Source organism: Mizuhopecten yessoensis, unplaced genomic scaffold (assembly GCF_002113885.1).
Source record: "Mizuhopecten yessoensis strain PY_sf001 unplaced genomic scaffold, ASM211388v2 scaffold10755, whole genome shotgun sequence".
Classification (NCBI taxonomy): domain Eukaryota; kingdom Metazoa; phylum Mollusca; class Bivalvia; order Pectinida; family Pectinidae; genus Mizuhopecten; species Mizuhopecten yessoensis.
Genome location: NW_018408705.1, coordinates 251424 through 270950, shown reverse-complemented (window position 1 = coordinate 270950; position 19527 = coordinate 251424). Strand labels below are relative to the sequence as shown.

Below are 19527 nucleotides of genomic sequence, written 5' to 3'. Positions count from 1 at the left end.
TGCCCTCTATGCCCGACCTTTATTCCCCCGCCTCTCTGACTGCTGATTCCAGATCTTCCTTAAAACCAGAGCTAATTACACAGCTGCTGTATTACATGTTCTGGTGAAACTCTGCCCTTCACTGTAGTAATTGTATAATTATATCGATACATTGAAATATAAAACTGTTTTATGTTCACGCTACAACCCTACCCTAAGGGTGGGAAGCCACTATACGTATAACTTGTTGTACCCAATAACACCAGGGGTTGTACTCAATGCTTTGTAGGATATTTGGGGAAGAATGCTTTGTAGGATATTTGGGGAAGAATGCTTTGTAGGATATTGGGGCAAGAAATGCTTTGTAGGATATTTGGGGAAGAATGCTTTGTAGGATATTTGGGGAAGAATGCTTTGTAGGATATTTGGGGAAAGAAAGACTTTGTAGGATATTTGTGGAAATAAATACTTTGTTGAATATTTTGGGAAAGGAATGATTTGTTGGATATTTGGAGAAGCAAATGCTTTGTCGGATATTTAGGGGAAAGATGTTTTAAAATAGATATAGTCACACCAAAATTATCTGTGGGGTTGACCTTTACGTGAAATATACAGGTACGCAAAACTGTTCAGCGTTCACGTATGTCGGCGAGTACAATCCGGGACGTCACAACTTGTTCACCTGTATCCTCGGTAACCACTTAAACAGGTCATCGAACTAAATAAAAAGTGATCTCAGGACGAAGTTTTCTACAGGGTTTTTGTGACGAACCATGCGTTAATACGTATTCAACGGTTAAATTGTGAAGTTACTTAGTAACGGGTGATATTGTGATATTGCAGGTACTGGATTGTATTAGCAGATAGCAGTTACTAGATTTTATTAGCAGGGTGCATTTACTAAATTGTATTAGCAGAGTGCAGACACATGTACTAGATTGTAATAGAAGATTGCAGATACCAGATTAAATTTGGACAGTGCATTTACTAGGTTGCATTAGGAGATTGCAGGTACTAGATTGTAATAGAAAATAGCAGGTAAAGATTGTATTAGCAGAGTGCAGGTACATGTTCTAGATTGTTTATAAACATATTGCAGGTAATAGATTGTATAAGCAGAGTGCAGGTACCAGATTGCATTAGCAGATAGCAGGTACTAGATTGAATTTGGATAGTGCATTTGCTGGATTGTATAAGCAGATAGCAGGTACTAGATTGTAATAGAAAATTGCAGGTAAAAGATTGTATTAGCAGAGTGCAGCAACATGTTTTAGATTGTATAAGCAGGTTGCAGATCCCAGATTGTATTAGCCGATAGCAGGTACTAGATTGTATTAGAAGATTGCAGATACTAGATTATATTAGCAGGGTGCATTTACTTGATTGTATTAGAAGACTGCAGATACCAGATCGTATTAGCAGAGTACAGGCTCATGTTCTAGATGTATTAGCAGATTTCAGTTACTAGATTGTATTAGTAGATTGCAGATACTAAATTGAATTAGTAGATTGCAGATACTAGATTGTATTAGCAGAGTACAGGCTCATGTACTAGATGTATAAGCAGATTGCAGGCACTGTACTAGATTTAATTTGCAGAGTTCATTTATTAGATTGTATTAGCAGAGTTCAGATACTAGATTGTATTAGCAGAGAACAGGCTCATGTATTCTAGATGTTATAGCAGATTGCAGGTACTAGATTGTTTTACAAGATTTCAGACACAAGATTGTATTAGCAGATAGCAGGTACTACATTGTATTAGCAGATGATCGCAGGTAATATATTGTATTAGCAGAGTACAGGCTCATGTATTAGCAGATTGCAGTTACTACATTGTATTAGCAGATGATCGCTGATAATATATTGTATTAGCAGATTACAGGTACTAGCTTGTATAAGTACATGTCATACATGTTAAACTACAGTAGTACAGTACTGGCTTGTATAAGAACATGTCATACATGTTACACTACAGTAGTACATTTCTAGCTTGTATAAGTACATGTCATACATGTTAAACTACAGTAGTACAGTACTGGCTTGTATAAAGACATGTCATACATGTTACACTACAGTAGTATTGTACTAGCTTGTATAAGTACATGTCCTACATGTTACACTACAGTAGTACTGTACTGGCTTTTTTAAATATATGTCATACATGTTACACTACAGTAGTACTGTACTAGCATGTATAAGTACATGTCATACATGTTACACGACAGTAGTACAGAACTGGCTTGTATAAGTACATGTCATACATGGTACACTACAGTAGTACAGTACTGGCTTTTATAAGTACATGTCATAAATGTTACACTACAGTAGTACAGTACTGGCTTGTAAAAATACAAGTCATACATGTTACACTACAGTAGTACAGAACTGGCTTTTATAAGTACATGTCATAAATGTTACACTACAGTAGTACAGTACTGGCTTGTTTAAGTACATGTCATACATGTTACACTACATTAGTACTGTACTAGCTTGTATAAGTACATGTCATACATGCTACACTACAGTAGTACAGTACTGGCTTTTTTAATTACATGTCATACATGTTACACTACAGTAGTATTGTACTAGCTTGTATAAGTACATGTCATACATGTTAGACTACAGTAGTACTGTACTAGCTTGTATAAGTACATGTCATACATTTTACACTACAGTAGTACAGTACTGGCTTGTTTAAGTACATGTCATACATGTTACACTACATTAGTACTGTACTAGCTTGTATAAGTACATGTCATACATTTTACACTACAGTAGTACAGTACTGGCTTGTTTAAGTACATGTCATACATGTTACACTACATTAGTACTGTACTAGCTTGTATAAGTACATCTCATACATGTTACACTACAGTAGTACTTTACTGGCTTGTATAAGTACATGTCATACATGGTACACTACAGTAGTACAGTACTGGCTTGTTTAAGTACATGTCATACATGTTACACTACATTAGTACTGTACTAGCTTGTATAAGTACATCTCATACATGTTACACTACAGTAGTACTTTACTGGCTTGTATAAGTACATGTCATACATGGTACACTACAGTAGTACAGTACTGGCTTGTATAAGTACATGTCATACATGCTACACTACAGTAGTACAGTACTGGCTTGTAAAAGTACATGTCATACATGTTACACGACAGTAGTACAGTACTGGCTTGTAAAAGTACATGACATACATGTTACACGACAGTAGTACAGTACTGGCTTGTAAAAGTACATGTCATACATGTTACACTACAGTAGTACAGTACTAGCTTGTATAAGTACACGCATACATGTTACACTACAGTAGTACATTTCTAGCTTGTATAAGTACATGTCATACATGTTACACTACAGTAGTACAGTACTAGCTTGTATAAGTACATGTCATACATGTTACACTACAGTAGTACAGTACTAGCTTGTATAAGTACATGTCATACATGTTACACTACAGTAGTACAGTACTAGCTTGTATAAGTACATGTCATACATGTTACACTACAGTAGTACAGTACTGGCTTGTATAAGTACATGTCATACATGTTACACTACAGTAGTACAGTACTGGCTTGTATAAGTACATGTCATACATGTTACACTACAGTAGTACAGTACTGGCTTGTATAAGTACATGTCATACATGTTACACTACAGTAGTACAGTACTGGCTTGTATAAGTACATGTCATACATGTTACACTACAGTAGTACAGTACTAGCTTGTATAAGTACATGTCATACATGTTACACTACAGTAGTACAGTACTAGCTTGTATAAGTACATGTCATACATGTTACACTACAGTAGTACAGTACTAGCTTGTATAAGTACGTGTCATACATGTTACACTACAGTAGTACAGTACTGGCTTGTATAAGTACATGTCATACATGTTACACTACAGTAACATACTGGCTTTAGATGCTTGATGATACAGTGGTAAAACTGAGATTTACTGTCGACAGAATAGAGTATTTGTAAATCACTTAGGAGCAGGTTCAGGCGATACATTCTACATGTTTTACTGGTATAGTATGACAACACTAGGGAAGTATCACGTCAGTCAATGAATCAGAGCGTAAGCACACCTGACAGAAAATTCAGAGGGAGGGTGAAATTTGTGTCTAATTTGCACCGCTAACCCATTTATGAAGCACGGAGAGAAATGTACTAGAGAAAGAGACTGTGGGAGTATATGAAGTACTTGATCATATTACCCCTGGCTGGCAGCTCCTCCGTAGCGCAAAAGGTCATCAGCAACGCAATCAGGAAAGGGGGACTCATCTCGTCCCTGAGCAAACAGTGCGCCGGAATACAAGGTACGCCAATAAGGATGCACCGACAGGACACAGGGAGCAGAACGACACAAAGTACACCACAACAGGATCAGGGTCAAATGAACAGGAGAAACACCGAGACAACGTTTCGTGAAGGTATGAGAGAGGTCGGGAACAGGTGACAAGCTTATTGACGGGTTCATCAATACACAAGAAAGGTCTACTGTGTAAAGTCAAAGAACAAATACAGACTACACCTGATCTCCCACTATCTCCAAATACCCGCGGGACACTATAGGACACACCGGCACCAAGGGCACACACTGGGTGGTATAGGGATAGTGGCAACCCAATTGAAATTATCCAATTAATCAAATGAAAACCGAAACAAAATATATCAATCAACATTTAATACTGAACTAGTAAACAATGTACATGTACATCTCTTTTGCTTGTGGGGATCCATGATGTGTTTCCATTTGTTTTGATGTGTCACCTACAGCTAATTTTTGTACTTTTGTATCGAAGTGTTGCGTTCCAACTTTTGTGTGTTGACGGTGTGGTATAAAAGCCTCAGAAACAAATATTTCTTACCGTGTACAAATGTAAGTAAATTCTTCCATGATTGAAGCTGTACAATTAAGTCAGTTACAGGTATACGGTTTTTATTTGGAAATGTTAATATATTTCAGCAAAACCATATTCAACTAATCTAGCATTATCCTGTTTTGGAAATATCAGTTAATATGAATTATTTTGAACCATTGTCAAGTCAATGAAGTACTGTTAGTTAGAAATAGCTTTATTACGGTGTAATGAAGCAATATCGTTATTTTGAAATGTCAATGTAATTCAGCAATACTATTTTCGAATTTTCAGCTAATCTAGCTATATATTTTTGGTCGCCGTTGTGTCCCTAAGTAGAGGGCACAAAAGCACTTCCCTATTTCTGCGAGTGGTTCCTTCACCAGTTGGCTCCTAAAATAGGCAGAGGCTAACAGCAGCTATATTTATTCTCAATTCCAGAACTACAGGATTGCCAAATGACAATATCTGCATGCGGAATACATTTGTTTAAATGCAGTCGCAATATGTTAAATAGTCATTCCTTGGTATATAATATTAGTAGAAACACAATTCAACTGTTTGAACCATTGAAATACACTAAGTTCCAATATATCACTCCGGGGGAACTGAAGAGTAATTACGACGGGTGTTACATGCGGTGCAAGGACTGTATCAGAGCACATGGTTCACGTCCTGATATGTCTGGGTCCTCCCTATTACTACTGAAGTTTTCATTTTGACATTCCGACTTCGATATTGTGTTGACGCCCTGTGATTTGTACATTGCTTTCTATGAGCCTCTTTCCCAATATAGCCAAATCAATATGAGACAATATGTATATTTCCCAGCAATTGAAATGTATTAAGTATATATGGTATACGTGTACGTAGTATAACAGCAACACGAGTATTAATGAGGTTATTGTATATGTATATAACTGTTTCATCGCCGCCAATTGACAGACCAATGCCAAGTCGTGATAATGTAAAAAAATGCAATGCCAACCCATTATCGATGTAAACAAATTTCCAATAACACATGTATGTACACGTAGAATATTTTATCATATGCTTGTTACTACAAGTAACGAATCTAAATAAGGACACAGGCAAGCAATATTCATTAATTGTTACGATAGTTCATAGAGGTTCATGAACAGTTGTGATGGTTCATTGATGTTCATGAACGGTAATATGATGTGTTCATGAATTGATTGACGTTACATGTATCAAACTCATGACACTCTCACACAAGACTTGAATAACCCTTAGAGTTGCCCAAGAATATAGCACTTCTGCTAGGATGATATTATTTCCAGCTGTTATACGAAATTTTATCAGATATACAAGTGTTTGTACGAGCTAAACAAGTAAGTGGAATTATTCAACACATAAATCAAACAGATCCGATAACTGAAATAGCTTTTTAATAAAGCAGGCTTTGAAGTGGTATGTCAGACACGTGAACAAGTTTGTTAAGTGAGAGCCACGTGTTACTATCTACACGTCGACTTTCACTGTTACGTATGGGAATCGATCTGGTAAAGTTGGCCGGGATTATCAGGACATTTACACATCATATAGACACGAGAGAAGTTGAAATGAACATTCCAGACGCCCGACGTACAAAGTATGGTGTACGGACTTCCGGACATCCCAACAAGCAGATAAAAGGGAAAATGTTAACCGACGCTCTTACATCATAACTCGGGAGGGGCGCACGGACATCAATGATGTCAAGACTGAAATGTCAACCAACGTCCGGACAATTCGAATTAGCAGCGGAGGAGGTATGAGAACAGACGAAATGACAGGTCTCAGGATACGAAAGGAAGCGGAGAAGAATGCCTATGACAATATAACTCAATAGTTTTCTCTACAGTTTAGAAAGAGTCTTGACAATATCTGAAGTGCAACACAAACTCAACGTACAAAAAGGAAACAAGTCAAAACCAAACATAACGACGTACCAAAATAAAAACCTGTCCTAACCGACATCGAGAGGGGCCGAGTAATTTAGTCGGATAAAACAGTATGTATATAAAAGCAGAAAAAACCGGTAAAGGGTGTCTTTAAAGTCAGTTGACGGTAAAGGCGTGTTTCATTGATTAGACGTAGCTAGTCGTTTTACTGTGTAAAAATAAAAGTGTACAATGGTTTTGTAGTATTGTATACAATTAAAATGTTCACAACAATCCGACACACACACCTCAGTGTTGACCCCCGTCCAATTCAAACATTAACATGAATAGGTTGAACATAATAAAGATCGTTGACGTATTTGATATATACCTGTGTGTACACTCAAACTGAATTCCTTGTATCGTGTTACCTGTAGTTCTCTACAGGTATTTACCTTTATTAACATCTTCAATGCAAATTTGGTTTCATTGGTGTTCTTAAATAGCGAGTTAAATGTCGAAGTACAATATGCCGGTTTTTAAATATTGACCCTTCGAGACATGGCACGTGCAAGTACAAGAATCAAACTGAATAAGTTAAACTTTAAAATCGAATATAATTCATTTTAAATTAAAGCAGGTACATTGTTCAGCGTTACCAGTGCACACGGACCTGATAGAAAGGTGCATTGAATAAACAATTAACACGGAATTCGAATTTAATTTTGACAACCAGTAGATACTTCAAAAAGCAGTAATGTTTTGTGCGCAAATACTTTGTTTCGCGATATTCAGATTTGTTGTGAACACCTGCGCTATTCAAATGAAAGATTTTTTTGGTATGACTACATTCCAATACCAAAAACCACTATTTATGAGTCATATTTGGTATGGAAACGTCTTCCATACAAGTTCAAGTTCTTTATTACCTTGCGTCTTTTGACCCATCGGTTTCAAAAGGTAGATATATTTACAATATTCAATACATACAATACAATACCAACAGTACAAACAGTATGGAGAGTGTAACAAATTAAGTTAATTGGTTTCATTTGCCGCTTTTGTATATTTGGTCAAATTCACAAGTTCTTATTGTGTGTTATTTACATAAAATATTTGTATCTTTTTAAACATATATTTTTTTTTTAAATAGCAATTTTTCAAAACAAATTAAAACGCAAATCCGAATAACATGGACATTTCAACATAAAATGAAACTCATCTTCAACATCATTTATATTACATAAAGTACACACTCTAAGACTACGTTCAATATTTTGATATCTACCTTTTACTTTATTTAAATTATGAGCAGATAACCTACACAGTGTAATTGTTGTAATTTCTTTCAAATATTCTCCAGTTAAAAATGGTTTTCTTAAGTAATACTGTAATCAAACTGGTTATAAAGATATGTATAGACATATCCCTTTGAAGATGTTCTTACTTTTTCTTTGCATTTTTGACTATATATATCAATACGTCTTTCTCGAATTACATTATAACACATATCATCATTTATTGCTGTTTCCCCTATGTAACCTAGGCAAATTTTATATCAATCATTTTTTATGTTCAAAACCCATTTATCCTTATTCTCTAGCATATCTTTTTATCATGCTTGCAAAATACAATTATTAGTCCTCTTTAACTTAATCCAATATTTAATCATTCCTAATTTTCTTACCAATGACAATGGATACCTCCCAAGTTCTAAATAAACCATGATGTTACAGGTATTTTTTCTTACGCCCAGCAGTCGTTTACAAAACAAAGTATGAGGTTTTTTTTTTTAAATATTTTATGTTTTAGAGTGCGGCTAATCAGAGAATGTAAAGGAAATATGGCGTCAATAGTAGACATTCTTTTCTCAAAACCAAACTGAGTATCCGTTATTTTACTTTGTTGTTGGTCAAATACCACAAGCCTAATATTAATGATTGACGTGAAAAGTTTCCCCAAACAACTAACAAGAGTAATACCTCTATTATTATCAACATCGTTGACATCTCCCTTCTTAAAGACAGGCACAATATTACCCTTTGACCATGCTTTCGGGAAATTACCAGCTTTAAGTATATTGTTAAATAAAGTTACAAAACAAGGCACCAACACCGTCTTACATTTTAATTATACACAAGTTAAAACATTGTCAGGACCAAATGCCTTATTTGCATTTATTTTTTTAATAGCACCAAATATTTCTGCTTCTGATATATTAACGTATAATTCGTCAAATGTGACTTTCGAAGAGTTAGAATCGTGTTCTTGCAAAAAACAATTAGCATTAGCATCAATAGTTGGCTTGGTTGAAGTTGATGTATGAAAATTGTCGAAAAATGATACAAAGATACACTGTACCCGACAGGTATATTTTATATTGAGACGTCCCCCATACAAAGATACACTGTTCCCGACAGGTATATTTTATATTGGGACGCCCCCACACAAAGATACACTGTACCCGACAGGTATATTTGCTGTGAAGATGTCCTTGAACCTACATGTATTTATGAGAAAAAAATCTTCCTCAGCAAACAGAAATTTAGACCATAACTGCATTTGTAACACCCATGTCAAAACCCTTTGAACGAGCCACGCCAGAAGAGTTACAATTCTCAACGGTTTCTTTGGAGTACTTTCCATCCAGGTCTAACTGTTTTCGAGGAGGATAGAGCTGTTTGCCATAATGTATGTCCAATATGTAGAAGTGGTGAGGGATATTGAAATGACCTCGTTGGACCAATGGTATAGACCTATAACTGCCTTCGTCGTCCTTATGAAGCTGAGAGGGTATGGTGTGACATAATTGACAGATTTAAGACGTACATGAATATTAGCAGTTTTGAGACAGTTGTCAAGGTCTAGTGGTTCCATCCTTTGGCCCCAGTATTTATCATGAATACATTGCATGGCGCAAATTCAAGGCTACAATAAAACTTCGCCATTCACGTTTAGTTACTACATGTATAAACACGTATATTATACTGTTTTGTACTAGGCCTAATACTTGCTGTCTTGATAAATTAGTCCTCAGTACGGAGAACAAAAATGACCGGCGAAAGTTAACTGCGGCAAATATATCTCGGTATAAAGCATTCTTAACTACAAATGAAGCAACATTTCTAAGTTCCAAAGAGGATAATACTCTTTCAAATTCCCTTTTGTGTTATGGGCTTTAAAAGAAACTTTAAAGAAAAGAAAAGTCTGAAACGTTTAAAACAGTGTAATAACTAACAGATGGAGACTAAACCTGCGGAATGTCAAATTCTGGCTATCAAATGTATGTCATCACATGTAAGTAAGTTAAATTCGTTGGAGTGGATATTGATTATTATTATTTTTCAAACATTATCTCTTAGACATGTTATAAACTATCACGTCATATATTAATGTAAATAAACCTTAAGACCAACACGTAGCTATTAGTTGTAAAAGGGCAGTTGACACTAGATTTGTGTTGTCAACCCTCGACCTGTGTCCTTAAGTATAGGGAACATCTGTATAAAGGTAGTTCGGACAAGCTAGTGACAATTACTATTGATCAATATGGAAATCGATTCTGGTCTTGATGAAATAGTTCGCAAGTCAGCCACAATTGTGTTATGTACATGTTGTGTAACATTGAGGAAACGTGCTACTGAAATATATGAAAATCATTTATGAAAACTGTCACCCTTATCTGAGGGAAATTATTGAAATAACACCGTAATGATGCAAGTAAGTATCTAATGTATGAAAATATTCTGAAAATACTGTACCATCCCCAGGACGAAGGGAAATGGCTAGCTACATTATAAATACCTATCGTTAAAACTATTGTATGATCTACCTCCACATACAAGTAAGGTAATGAATCTAGCTACGTTAAAGACATACCGACGTGCCACGTGTAAATCCGTTAAATGATATAGAAGTATGTCATACAACAGCCTGCGAGCGAGAATGTTCTGTGGCTAGTATATCATGGAGAAAGTGCTTTGTTTAATATGCATTTTGTTTTTTGTATTTATATACATATTTGTTGACTCTGTGCTGTTACAGTATGCGTGTTATCAAATCTGTATTTTGCATAACCGACCACACATGTTAAATATGCTTTTGATTTTAAGTGGGCGGAGTATCGAAATGGTGCATGCTTAATTGGGATGTATGATAATGCATGGTATTTAATTTTTATGCTTCAAGTAGTGTTTTGTATGCTATAATCGTATGGAGTGTTTACAGGATGTATATAATTACCAATTAACCAATGTAATAAATACAACATAGATGCACGTGGTTGTTATCTAGTTTATTATATAGATGTACCGTATAGTGTATTGTGTTGAAATGAAAGTTAACTAATCGAGCATGTGTAACACGTACAAATAAATCGCTGTGAAACAAATAAATTAACATCTACTTTAACTTTGTATCCATATGCCCCCCCCCCCCCCCCCCCCCCCCCCCCCCCCCCCCCCTCCTTCATACCTAACAGTCGACATTTTGCGATGACCTCTTGTCTTCATACAATAATTAGATAGTGTATGTAACTTGTGTTACTTGGTGTGGATTAAACACCATATAGAATAGTCATTTTTGTTGTGGAAATACCCCCTTACAAATCTACATTATACCCAAGACAGTCGTCTTTGGTTAGAGACGTCCCCATACAAATTGACACTATAGACAACAGTAATATTTGGTATTGAGATGCCCTAATTAAAATCTACATCATATAAGACAGTTATATATTTTATTGAGATGCCCTAAATGAAATCTTCAATATTCAATATATAAGACAGTAATATTTGGTGTGGAGATGCAACCCAACACAAATCTATAATGTACACGATAGTAATATTTGGTTGCAGACGTCCTCCATACAAATCCTAACTATACACGACAGTCGTATCAAGTGTAGAGATGTCTCCCATATAAATCTATAATTCCAAGACAGTCATATTTGGTTTGTAAATGCCTCCCAATACAAAGGGGCAACCTTATAAAACAGTAATATTTAAGATTGAGACGTGCCCCATACAAATCGCAACTACATCCTGCAGTCATATTTGGTTTGGAAGCNACCTTAGAAGACAGTTCCATTTTGTGTGGAGACATCCCCTTGTTACACGACAGTACTATTTGGCGTAGAAAAAACGACAGTCATATTTGGTGTCTGCGCTGCACAGTATCCAAACAATTCCCCTTGACAGTCTTTATCTTTCCTCAGTAGTGATCTTATGAGTCATCACTGGTAAAGAAAAAAAATCGACTCTCATTCAAAAAGACAATGTACAGTCTGTGAGATATTTAGTATCGATACGACCCCTACCTTTGTCGCATACCAACCATTGTTTTCATACACGCACAAACCAATGAGAAGTAACCCATGGACATTACACAAAGTTCTATTCTGTGTTAAAGAGATGAAAACATCCGACAATGTTTACTGATTAATATTCACCAGTTAATTAGTAAGTATTGTCCTGCTTCGATCCTATTACATTCTAGGAAGCACATAAGACAAATTAGTAAGACTTAAGAACATGTGCACTAAGATAATGCTATAAAAAAGTGTAACAACGCATCAACTTCGTTTCAAACGAATCAACAGACCCATATTTAACCCGAAAACAGAGCACCTGTTGTCAATCATTAATGTTCAAACACGCACTAATAATGGTAAGAGATGGGATGGACATCATGGTGACACAAGTGGAGGACACAGACAGGAAGTGCCCCACCACGAGACAGCGCTAAACCTACATGTAGGTGACACGTTGTGGTTCAGACGACACTTCCGGTCGATCCCTATGTCAGACAGACCAAAGTGGGTACACGGGTGACGTACGTATTTGTTTGAGGTGTGGGGAGGGTAGATGCTTTCTAAAACCACTGCCATGTCTAATCTGTCGGTGTGAATGTCTGCCTCGGCTCTGCTGTACATATCGCTGGATGACAGGCTAAGCACACACGTGTTACAACAGCATGCATTCAACATGTCGGATTAACATGCAGGACTGGATCGAAGTCTTATGTCACCATGGCAAGGTGTTTCCACCACTGGCAACGAAATACTGAAACTTTCTTCTCTCAGATATAACTGGGTTTTTTTTTAATTCTGCGGAATTTCATCCACAACCGAGTTAGTTGATGAAGACGCTGTCTGTCTGATACCTAGGCAGGCCTGTATTGATACACGTGGGTAGTGACTCCATGTAACGGGAGAAATAATCAGCATTCCTAGCGTTACAAAGCCAACACAAGTCGTAAAGACGAACGTATCACCCCCTTCACACACCCGGCAGCCCATACACAGCCATCATTGAACATATAAAACATTGACTGAAATAAAATCGGTATAACAAAACGGTCTCCATCTGAATAAAAGCTACATGCAATATAGTGGTTATGGCGGTGTGTGTTGTATGATATATTGACACCATAAGTTGGTAGGAGAGGGGAGCGACCTCGACCCACAGATACAAGGGTGTATACTATACCTCTAGTCATTGTCTGCTCCGAGACGCTCACCGTCGACAGAACCGCGCTCAGCCATAGGTACCCTGCACCAGATTTCCACATCATAGTGCATAGTCCATGGGGAGGATTTGTCCCTCGACATTAAATCGCGCACCACTGTTCAATTAGAGTTTAAGTATACAGTTGCTACTGTTTTTCCTCCGTAACATTGGAGTGTGTCGCCATCATCGCTCGGCGCATGCGTACATCCAATACACAAACATTGCTAAGTTCTCTCGCGAAGAGAACATGTGTTGGGGGGTCAGGGCCGGTCCCGACGTACCCACGTGGTGAGAAGAGGAGGAGGAACGCTGGTGTGTTTACATCCAGGGGGAGTGCTCTCACAGATCCGTCCTCTGCCCGACCGTTACATGGTGGCCACTCTACAACACCGACATGTTTGGCGCGAGATAGTGTGTGTACATATTGATTTAAAGGATGATTTGTTCACCAAAATACTTTCAGCAGGCTACACTGGCACTAGGCTGATCTTGAGGCCGAAGTAACTATCACACCTGGCTCGGTAAGGTATCGATCTTCAGAATTAAAATAATAATACAACTCTAAAAACACCAGTGGTGTACGACTCTCACGTGTCTGGTTAAATCCAACCAGGTTTCCCTCAATAAAACTTGCCCGGATCAATAAGTGGTATTGACGGCTATCGACACATGGTATATGTACGGCCCGTACAGTCCTGGAACAGCGCGCCACTACACAAATGTCATCCCATTTGATCACACTGATTTGTAGCCCCGGGACCGAGACGCCCCGGGATCGATCCCCGGTGAGATGTGCGTACACTGTTGGACACGAGAGTGTAACGAGGAGCGAGGGAACGGCGGTGCACACTGCTACTACACAAATACCGGTGTGGGTGGAAAGAACGTTAAAGATATCTGTGTAAAAATGCTATTTGTTAATTGCTTTGAACACAGAGGGGTATGTGCACACTGTCTGATTATACTATCGGATATCCTCTAGAGTCGCTGTTCAGGCCCATGAAATGAAACCAACTCAAAGCTCTCTTCCTCAGTTTTTAATAGACGCTTTTTATTTATTTATTTTTCTGCATTTGTCCTACCGGAAGTTTCACACGACAGTCAAGAAAAAAACCAACAACCCTTGCATACACAACATTGGCTGGAATATGACACATGGGCATGCCCAAGAAACAACTATAACACCAAGTTGGGATTGCCCTAAAAACAAATGGATAGGTTAAGGGTTTGTTTTATTGCAATCGTAGATTCTACACTGTTTCTTATTGGCATATAGGAGACAGAACTTTGTCCCTCTTAACAGACTTTTAAACTATTCTACATGACGAAAATAAGAAATTTCAATTAAAATCCCCATTTCGAGCGCAGTGAATTGGAATTGGAATTCTAAGCAAGAATAAATAGTAAAGTCTTCGAAAACCGACATGAACGATCAATGTATATGTAGAATATCTTTCAAATTAAAAAACAAACTTCCCAGAATCTTGAACGTAAATCGGTACTAAAACACTACACAATGTGCATGTCCCAGATAAAACGTAATCACTACTGGTCTAAAACACCATTGCGCATGTCCCAGACAGAACATAAGTAAAAGAAGTCTAGAGCGACATTGCGCATTTCCCAGACACCAGTTTGGTTGGACCAAAACACCACTTTACATTGTCTAGAAAACAATTTAGTATGATCAAAAGTTCTGGTGCAAGCCCTAGCCATTAAGTTGACAGGACCGGCAATTGCGTGCCATTCCGAACTCCTTGATAAGACCAGAACGCCATGCATGCATTTGTGACCAGTTTTTTTATGAGACCGGAACACCATGCGTCGTACTATTACAACTTTGATAGAACCGAACACCTTCCATCATTTTGTGCCACGATAGGAACACTATGATATTGCGAATTAAAGTATTAAATCTAAAAAATCCTACTGTGGGCATATATATCCTACTGTGGGCATAAACATCCTACTGTGGGCATATATATCCTACTGTGGGCATATATATCCTACTGTGGGCATATATGTCCTACTGTAGGCATAAAACTCTTACTGTGGGCATACAAATCCTACTGTCGGCATATATTGAAAAAAGAAAAAAATGCCTATTGTAGAACAAATATATCACGAAATAAATAAAAAATTGGTGATGTTCGTACCGATATAGTTCTTCATGTTAAAATCACTAATTAAACTCCTGTAGTACCAGACAGACACCGAGGCTATTTGTGTTTAGCTGGTTCATTTATAGCTTAGTTATTTAATGGTCATTAGTACACAGCACCACTGGTACACGGTCGTAAATCAGCAGGGAAAATCTCGTCACATTCCAAACAAATTAAGAGTATGTTCCCGAAATAATATTTTCGGGATTGGCACATTCTTATAAACCCATTCAAATTATTAGTACATCAATTTCTCTACTAAACACGTGCAAATGTAAGCGAAATATGATTTTAAAATAGATTTGAAGTTTTATATAAATGTAGCTTGGATTGCGTTTAAAAACAGTTACAGTACCGTCAATATAATTATGTTATTTGGTAAAAGTCTGAACGAAAATAACGAGCAAGACGGACGAACAAACGTTACGACTCGAATTGAAACGTTCTATTATCGAAATGGTAAATGATGAAAAATATACTTTATTTCATAACAATTCTGAAAAAATAAAACGTTCAACTTATATCAATTCCTCTTGTTCACCCTGATGGAAGCACGCAGGGAGTCTTAATGTTATAGGAAACCCTGGTGGCCGGGCAGGTAACCTTATACTTTTCTCCGTCCGAACCCCGGACGTCTTGGTGAAAGGCGAGTGCAGCACCCGACCAACCCATTCAATGATGAAATAAAATGAACTAATATTAGCTCTAGGTAATAATTGTCTGGCATTTTACAAACAATGAAAACCTTAAAATATATATTGGATTATAGGATGCTTACTGTGATTTAGTCTTATCCATGTATTGTAAAAATATCAGATTCAGATCCAGATTCTTTATTTCCTTATGTTTACAACACATCGGAGAGTAGACATACATATGTACAAGATATCACAATGTATAACACAAATTACAGTGGATGCAATAGTGTACAATGCATAACATAGATTATCAAAACACAATATACCTGTATGTGGGTATAACATACAGAACATGCAGTATTATATTTAGTTAAACAATATTATTTCGTCGTTTTGTACTTAAATGCAAAAATTTGCCTAGGTTATTTAGATCTTTAACGATTTTGGTATTGAACAGTTCTATTAACTTGAAAACACTTGGTCGTTTGTAAAAATAAGGTTTAATATATTCATGCCTAAAATCCTCATAAAATTTGCATTTAAGTATAAAATGGAATTCATCTTCAACATCATTAGCGTTACAGAATGTACAAAGTCGTTGTTCTCTTGGTTGATTTCTGTACCTGCCTTGCTCAATATTTAAACTATGTGAGCTTAATCTAAAACGTGTTAAGTATTTTTTGTATAAATTATTGATAGGTTTTCTCAAATAGTATTGCAGGGTAAATTTGTCAATAAGATGTTGATAAAGAAAACCTCTAGAAATAATATCATCATTCATGGAATAAAAGAAAGGCAATACAATCGTTATTACATTTTGTAGCAGCGGCGGATAACCCTATCTTTGTTTCCTGTTTACATTATTTGTTGTTTGTCATTCGACACGGACGCAGCTGTTGGCTGTGATACGGAGACGCATATTTCAATTTTCTTAAAACCCCTAATTTTTCGACCAATCACGTTGCTCTTTGCATCCAAGCTTCCATGAGATTATAGCTCGGCACGGATGCTGACGCTCTGATAAAGATACGCATGTCTGTCATCAAATCATCGAGTGTATCACTCCGCAAGCTCAAGTCTGAGTAATATAGCTCACTATGTGTGCTCAGGCCACTGGAGTCAAAAAAAACACCTGAACAGTTTATCAAATGTAACCCAGATCCACCGAATTCATTAAATCATTCATGAACATTCTTTTCTACTTCACTAAAATCAACGACTCAGTTTCCGCAACAGGAAGCTAATAGGTACATTACAATAATGATATTTTACATGAACGAGTAAGATTGAAAGGCCTAATTTCTATGGTCTTCAACAAATGATCAAATCAAATCATTGAAATGCCTTTCTTACACATGTGACACACTGAAAAATTACATAAATAATCATATTTAATTCACGCACGTTTTCGGGCCTTTTCAAACCCCTACAACTAAACAAAACAGTCATTCCAATTATCCAGTTTGACCACTTTGGGGTTAAGGAATTCTATGCCAAGTGATGGTTTTGAAAACAAGTCACTTTTACAACGCCTCATCTAATATACTTATGTTAAAGTTCGAATTAGTACACGTATTAAATAGATGAAATGGGATGTTGTTATTCCGTTGCAAGGTTTCTGACAATGCGATAAATATCAAATTGCACACTTATATGTCACATACACGAGTGAAACTGTGTTGTCCTATTCCACAACTTTTGGTTTGTTCAGAAATGCAATTTTAGGATACTTGTTACTTAGGTTGACCAAAAAGTCTACAAATATGCAACTTGGGACAAACATCTATATTGTTTCGTTCTATTGTTCACATCTTTGTGTCCAATTCCTGCCCTTCTATCTTGTAAATTTCATTGCCATTTTGTGTTGAAAAAAACTTTACATAAATCAGTCATTTTCATGGTGAATCGAAATAACGTTCTTGTGTGTTTGTTGATACGTGCGCCGAAAATTTAAAGGGCTAGCCACGCCAACAGACTATCTAGATTAATTAACAATGGTTTCATGAACAATACAATTATTAGATATTATTTTGATGGATTCTAATAAGTTGTACAATTAATGGAATAATAAAATAAGAATAAATTTATAAAAAAAAATATGACATTTTGAAAACACGAATCGCTATCTTGAGTTTTCTTGTACCATTCTCCCTGTTTTCAACTTTTGGCAAATAAACAGCAGGACACTAGCGCTGGCTCTAAGCTTATTGGTGCAATGAACAAGTGGAATATTTTATACCAATTGTAATGTAAATAAAGGCAGACAGTTATGTTATATATGTGTCTTATACTTATTTGGCCATGATAATACAGAAAGTATTTGAAAAGAGAGATGCAGAGAATTAATTTCAATATGGAGTTATGCAAGGCAGCGATCAATTATTTTAAGGGTTTTAATGTCCTTTGTAAAATTGAACAAACTGCAAATGTTCGGAAATCTATGGGAGCTTGTCTTATGTTGGTTTCCCGTTAAAATTCGTTAACAGAAGAAGAGCTCTGCTTTTACATGTAGATACCGTTCTGTTAACTGTACTTATATGGGCACAATACGCATACATGGCGAACCGATTTTTTTCGTATATCACAATTTCTCAAATATGCCATTTCTGATCATGTTCGAAAGTTGACATTTTGTCCGCCACATGAAGGAATGATCATCTCTCCAATTTAGAACTGAAAGTTTGATCACCATCGCTTGGAGTAATCTTAACAAGTCTTTGGAACATTGTATCGATATGGCTCGAAACTTATACAGGAAACCTGTATGAATGTTTAAATCAATCGCTCCGATTATGCAAATTTCACGACAACGGTTCCTTGGTTTTGTTTATGATTCACCTACGGTAAGCATAAATTTCGGTATAATAAACAGTTATTGACCCAAACTATTGCTGTGATAGTGGAACCGTCTACCTTATACAAGTGATACATGCATCATCCTCGAGTGATAATAATTGTTTCTGATCACACAATTTGTCACGTTACAAAAATTTGAGGTCAGAATCTTATAATATCTATTGACGTGTATTTTATTATTAAGATGTAGATTTTTACATGTTCGTGAAAGTGTTATCGTACGGAATTTTGGTCATGATACGTCGTGTAATAAATCGACAAAGATTATGGTAACGGAAATAGGAACTACTTTTATCAGCCGTCACACCGGAAGTAAATACCCTTATATTCACGGTAAAGTGAATTGACGCAAGGTCAGGGACACTACGTACATTGAACATCGCCGCGAACTCAAACTGAACCAAGGAGGACCTAGAAGCCAGCGGTAGACCATGATTCTCAAGGAGGACCTAGAAGCCAGTGGTAGCCCATGATTCTCAAGGAGGACCTAGAAGCCAGCGGTAGACCATGATTCTCAATCATTGTCTCCGATTGTGTCGGTACCTTATCTTAACAAAAACAGAATTTGATTTCACCAGTTTGTTTTTCTCAGGAACTCATTCATAAAGTGCCTGT

The 19527-nt window shown here is 36.7% G+C and overlaps 1 protein-coding gene across 2 annotated transcripts in view; it reads right to left on the bottom strand.

Annotated features, from left to right (window-relative positions):
• LOC110462157 (acetylcholine receptor subunit beta-like 1) overlaps positions 1-19527 on the bottom strand; it is a 74546-nt gene that overhangs the window by 18712 nt on the left and 36307 nt on the right. Inside the window, exon 1 of one of the 2 annotated variants that reach the window (XM_021516000.1) lies at positions 13236-14111. The exons of the other annotated variant lie outside the window; for it this stretch is intronic. Within the exon in view, the coding sequence (XP_021371675.1) occupies positions 13236-13320 (85 nt within the window). The 5' untranslated portion in view covers positions 13321-14111. Of the gene's footprint in view, positions 1-13235; positions 14112-19527 lie in introns of those variants that run through there. 2 annotated transcript variants of the gene reach the window in all.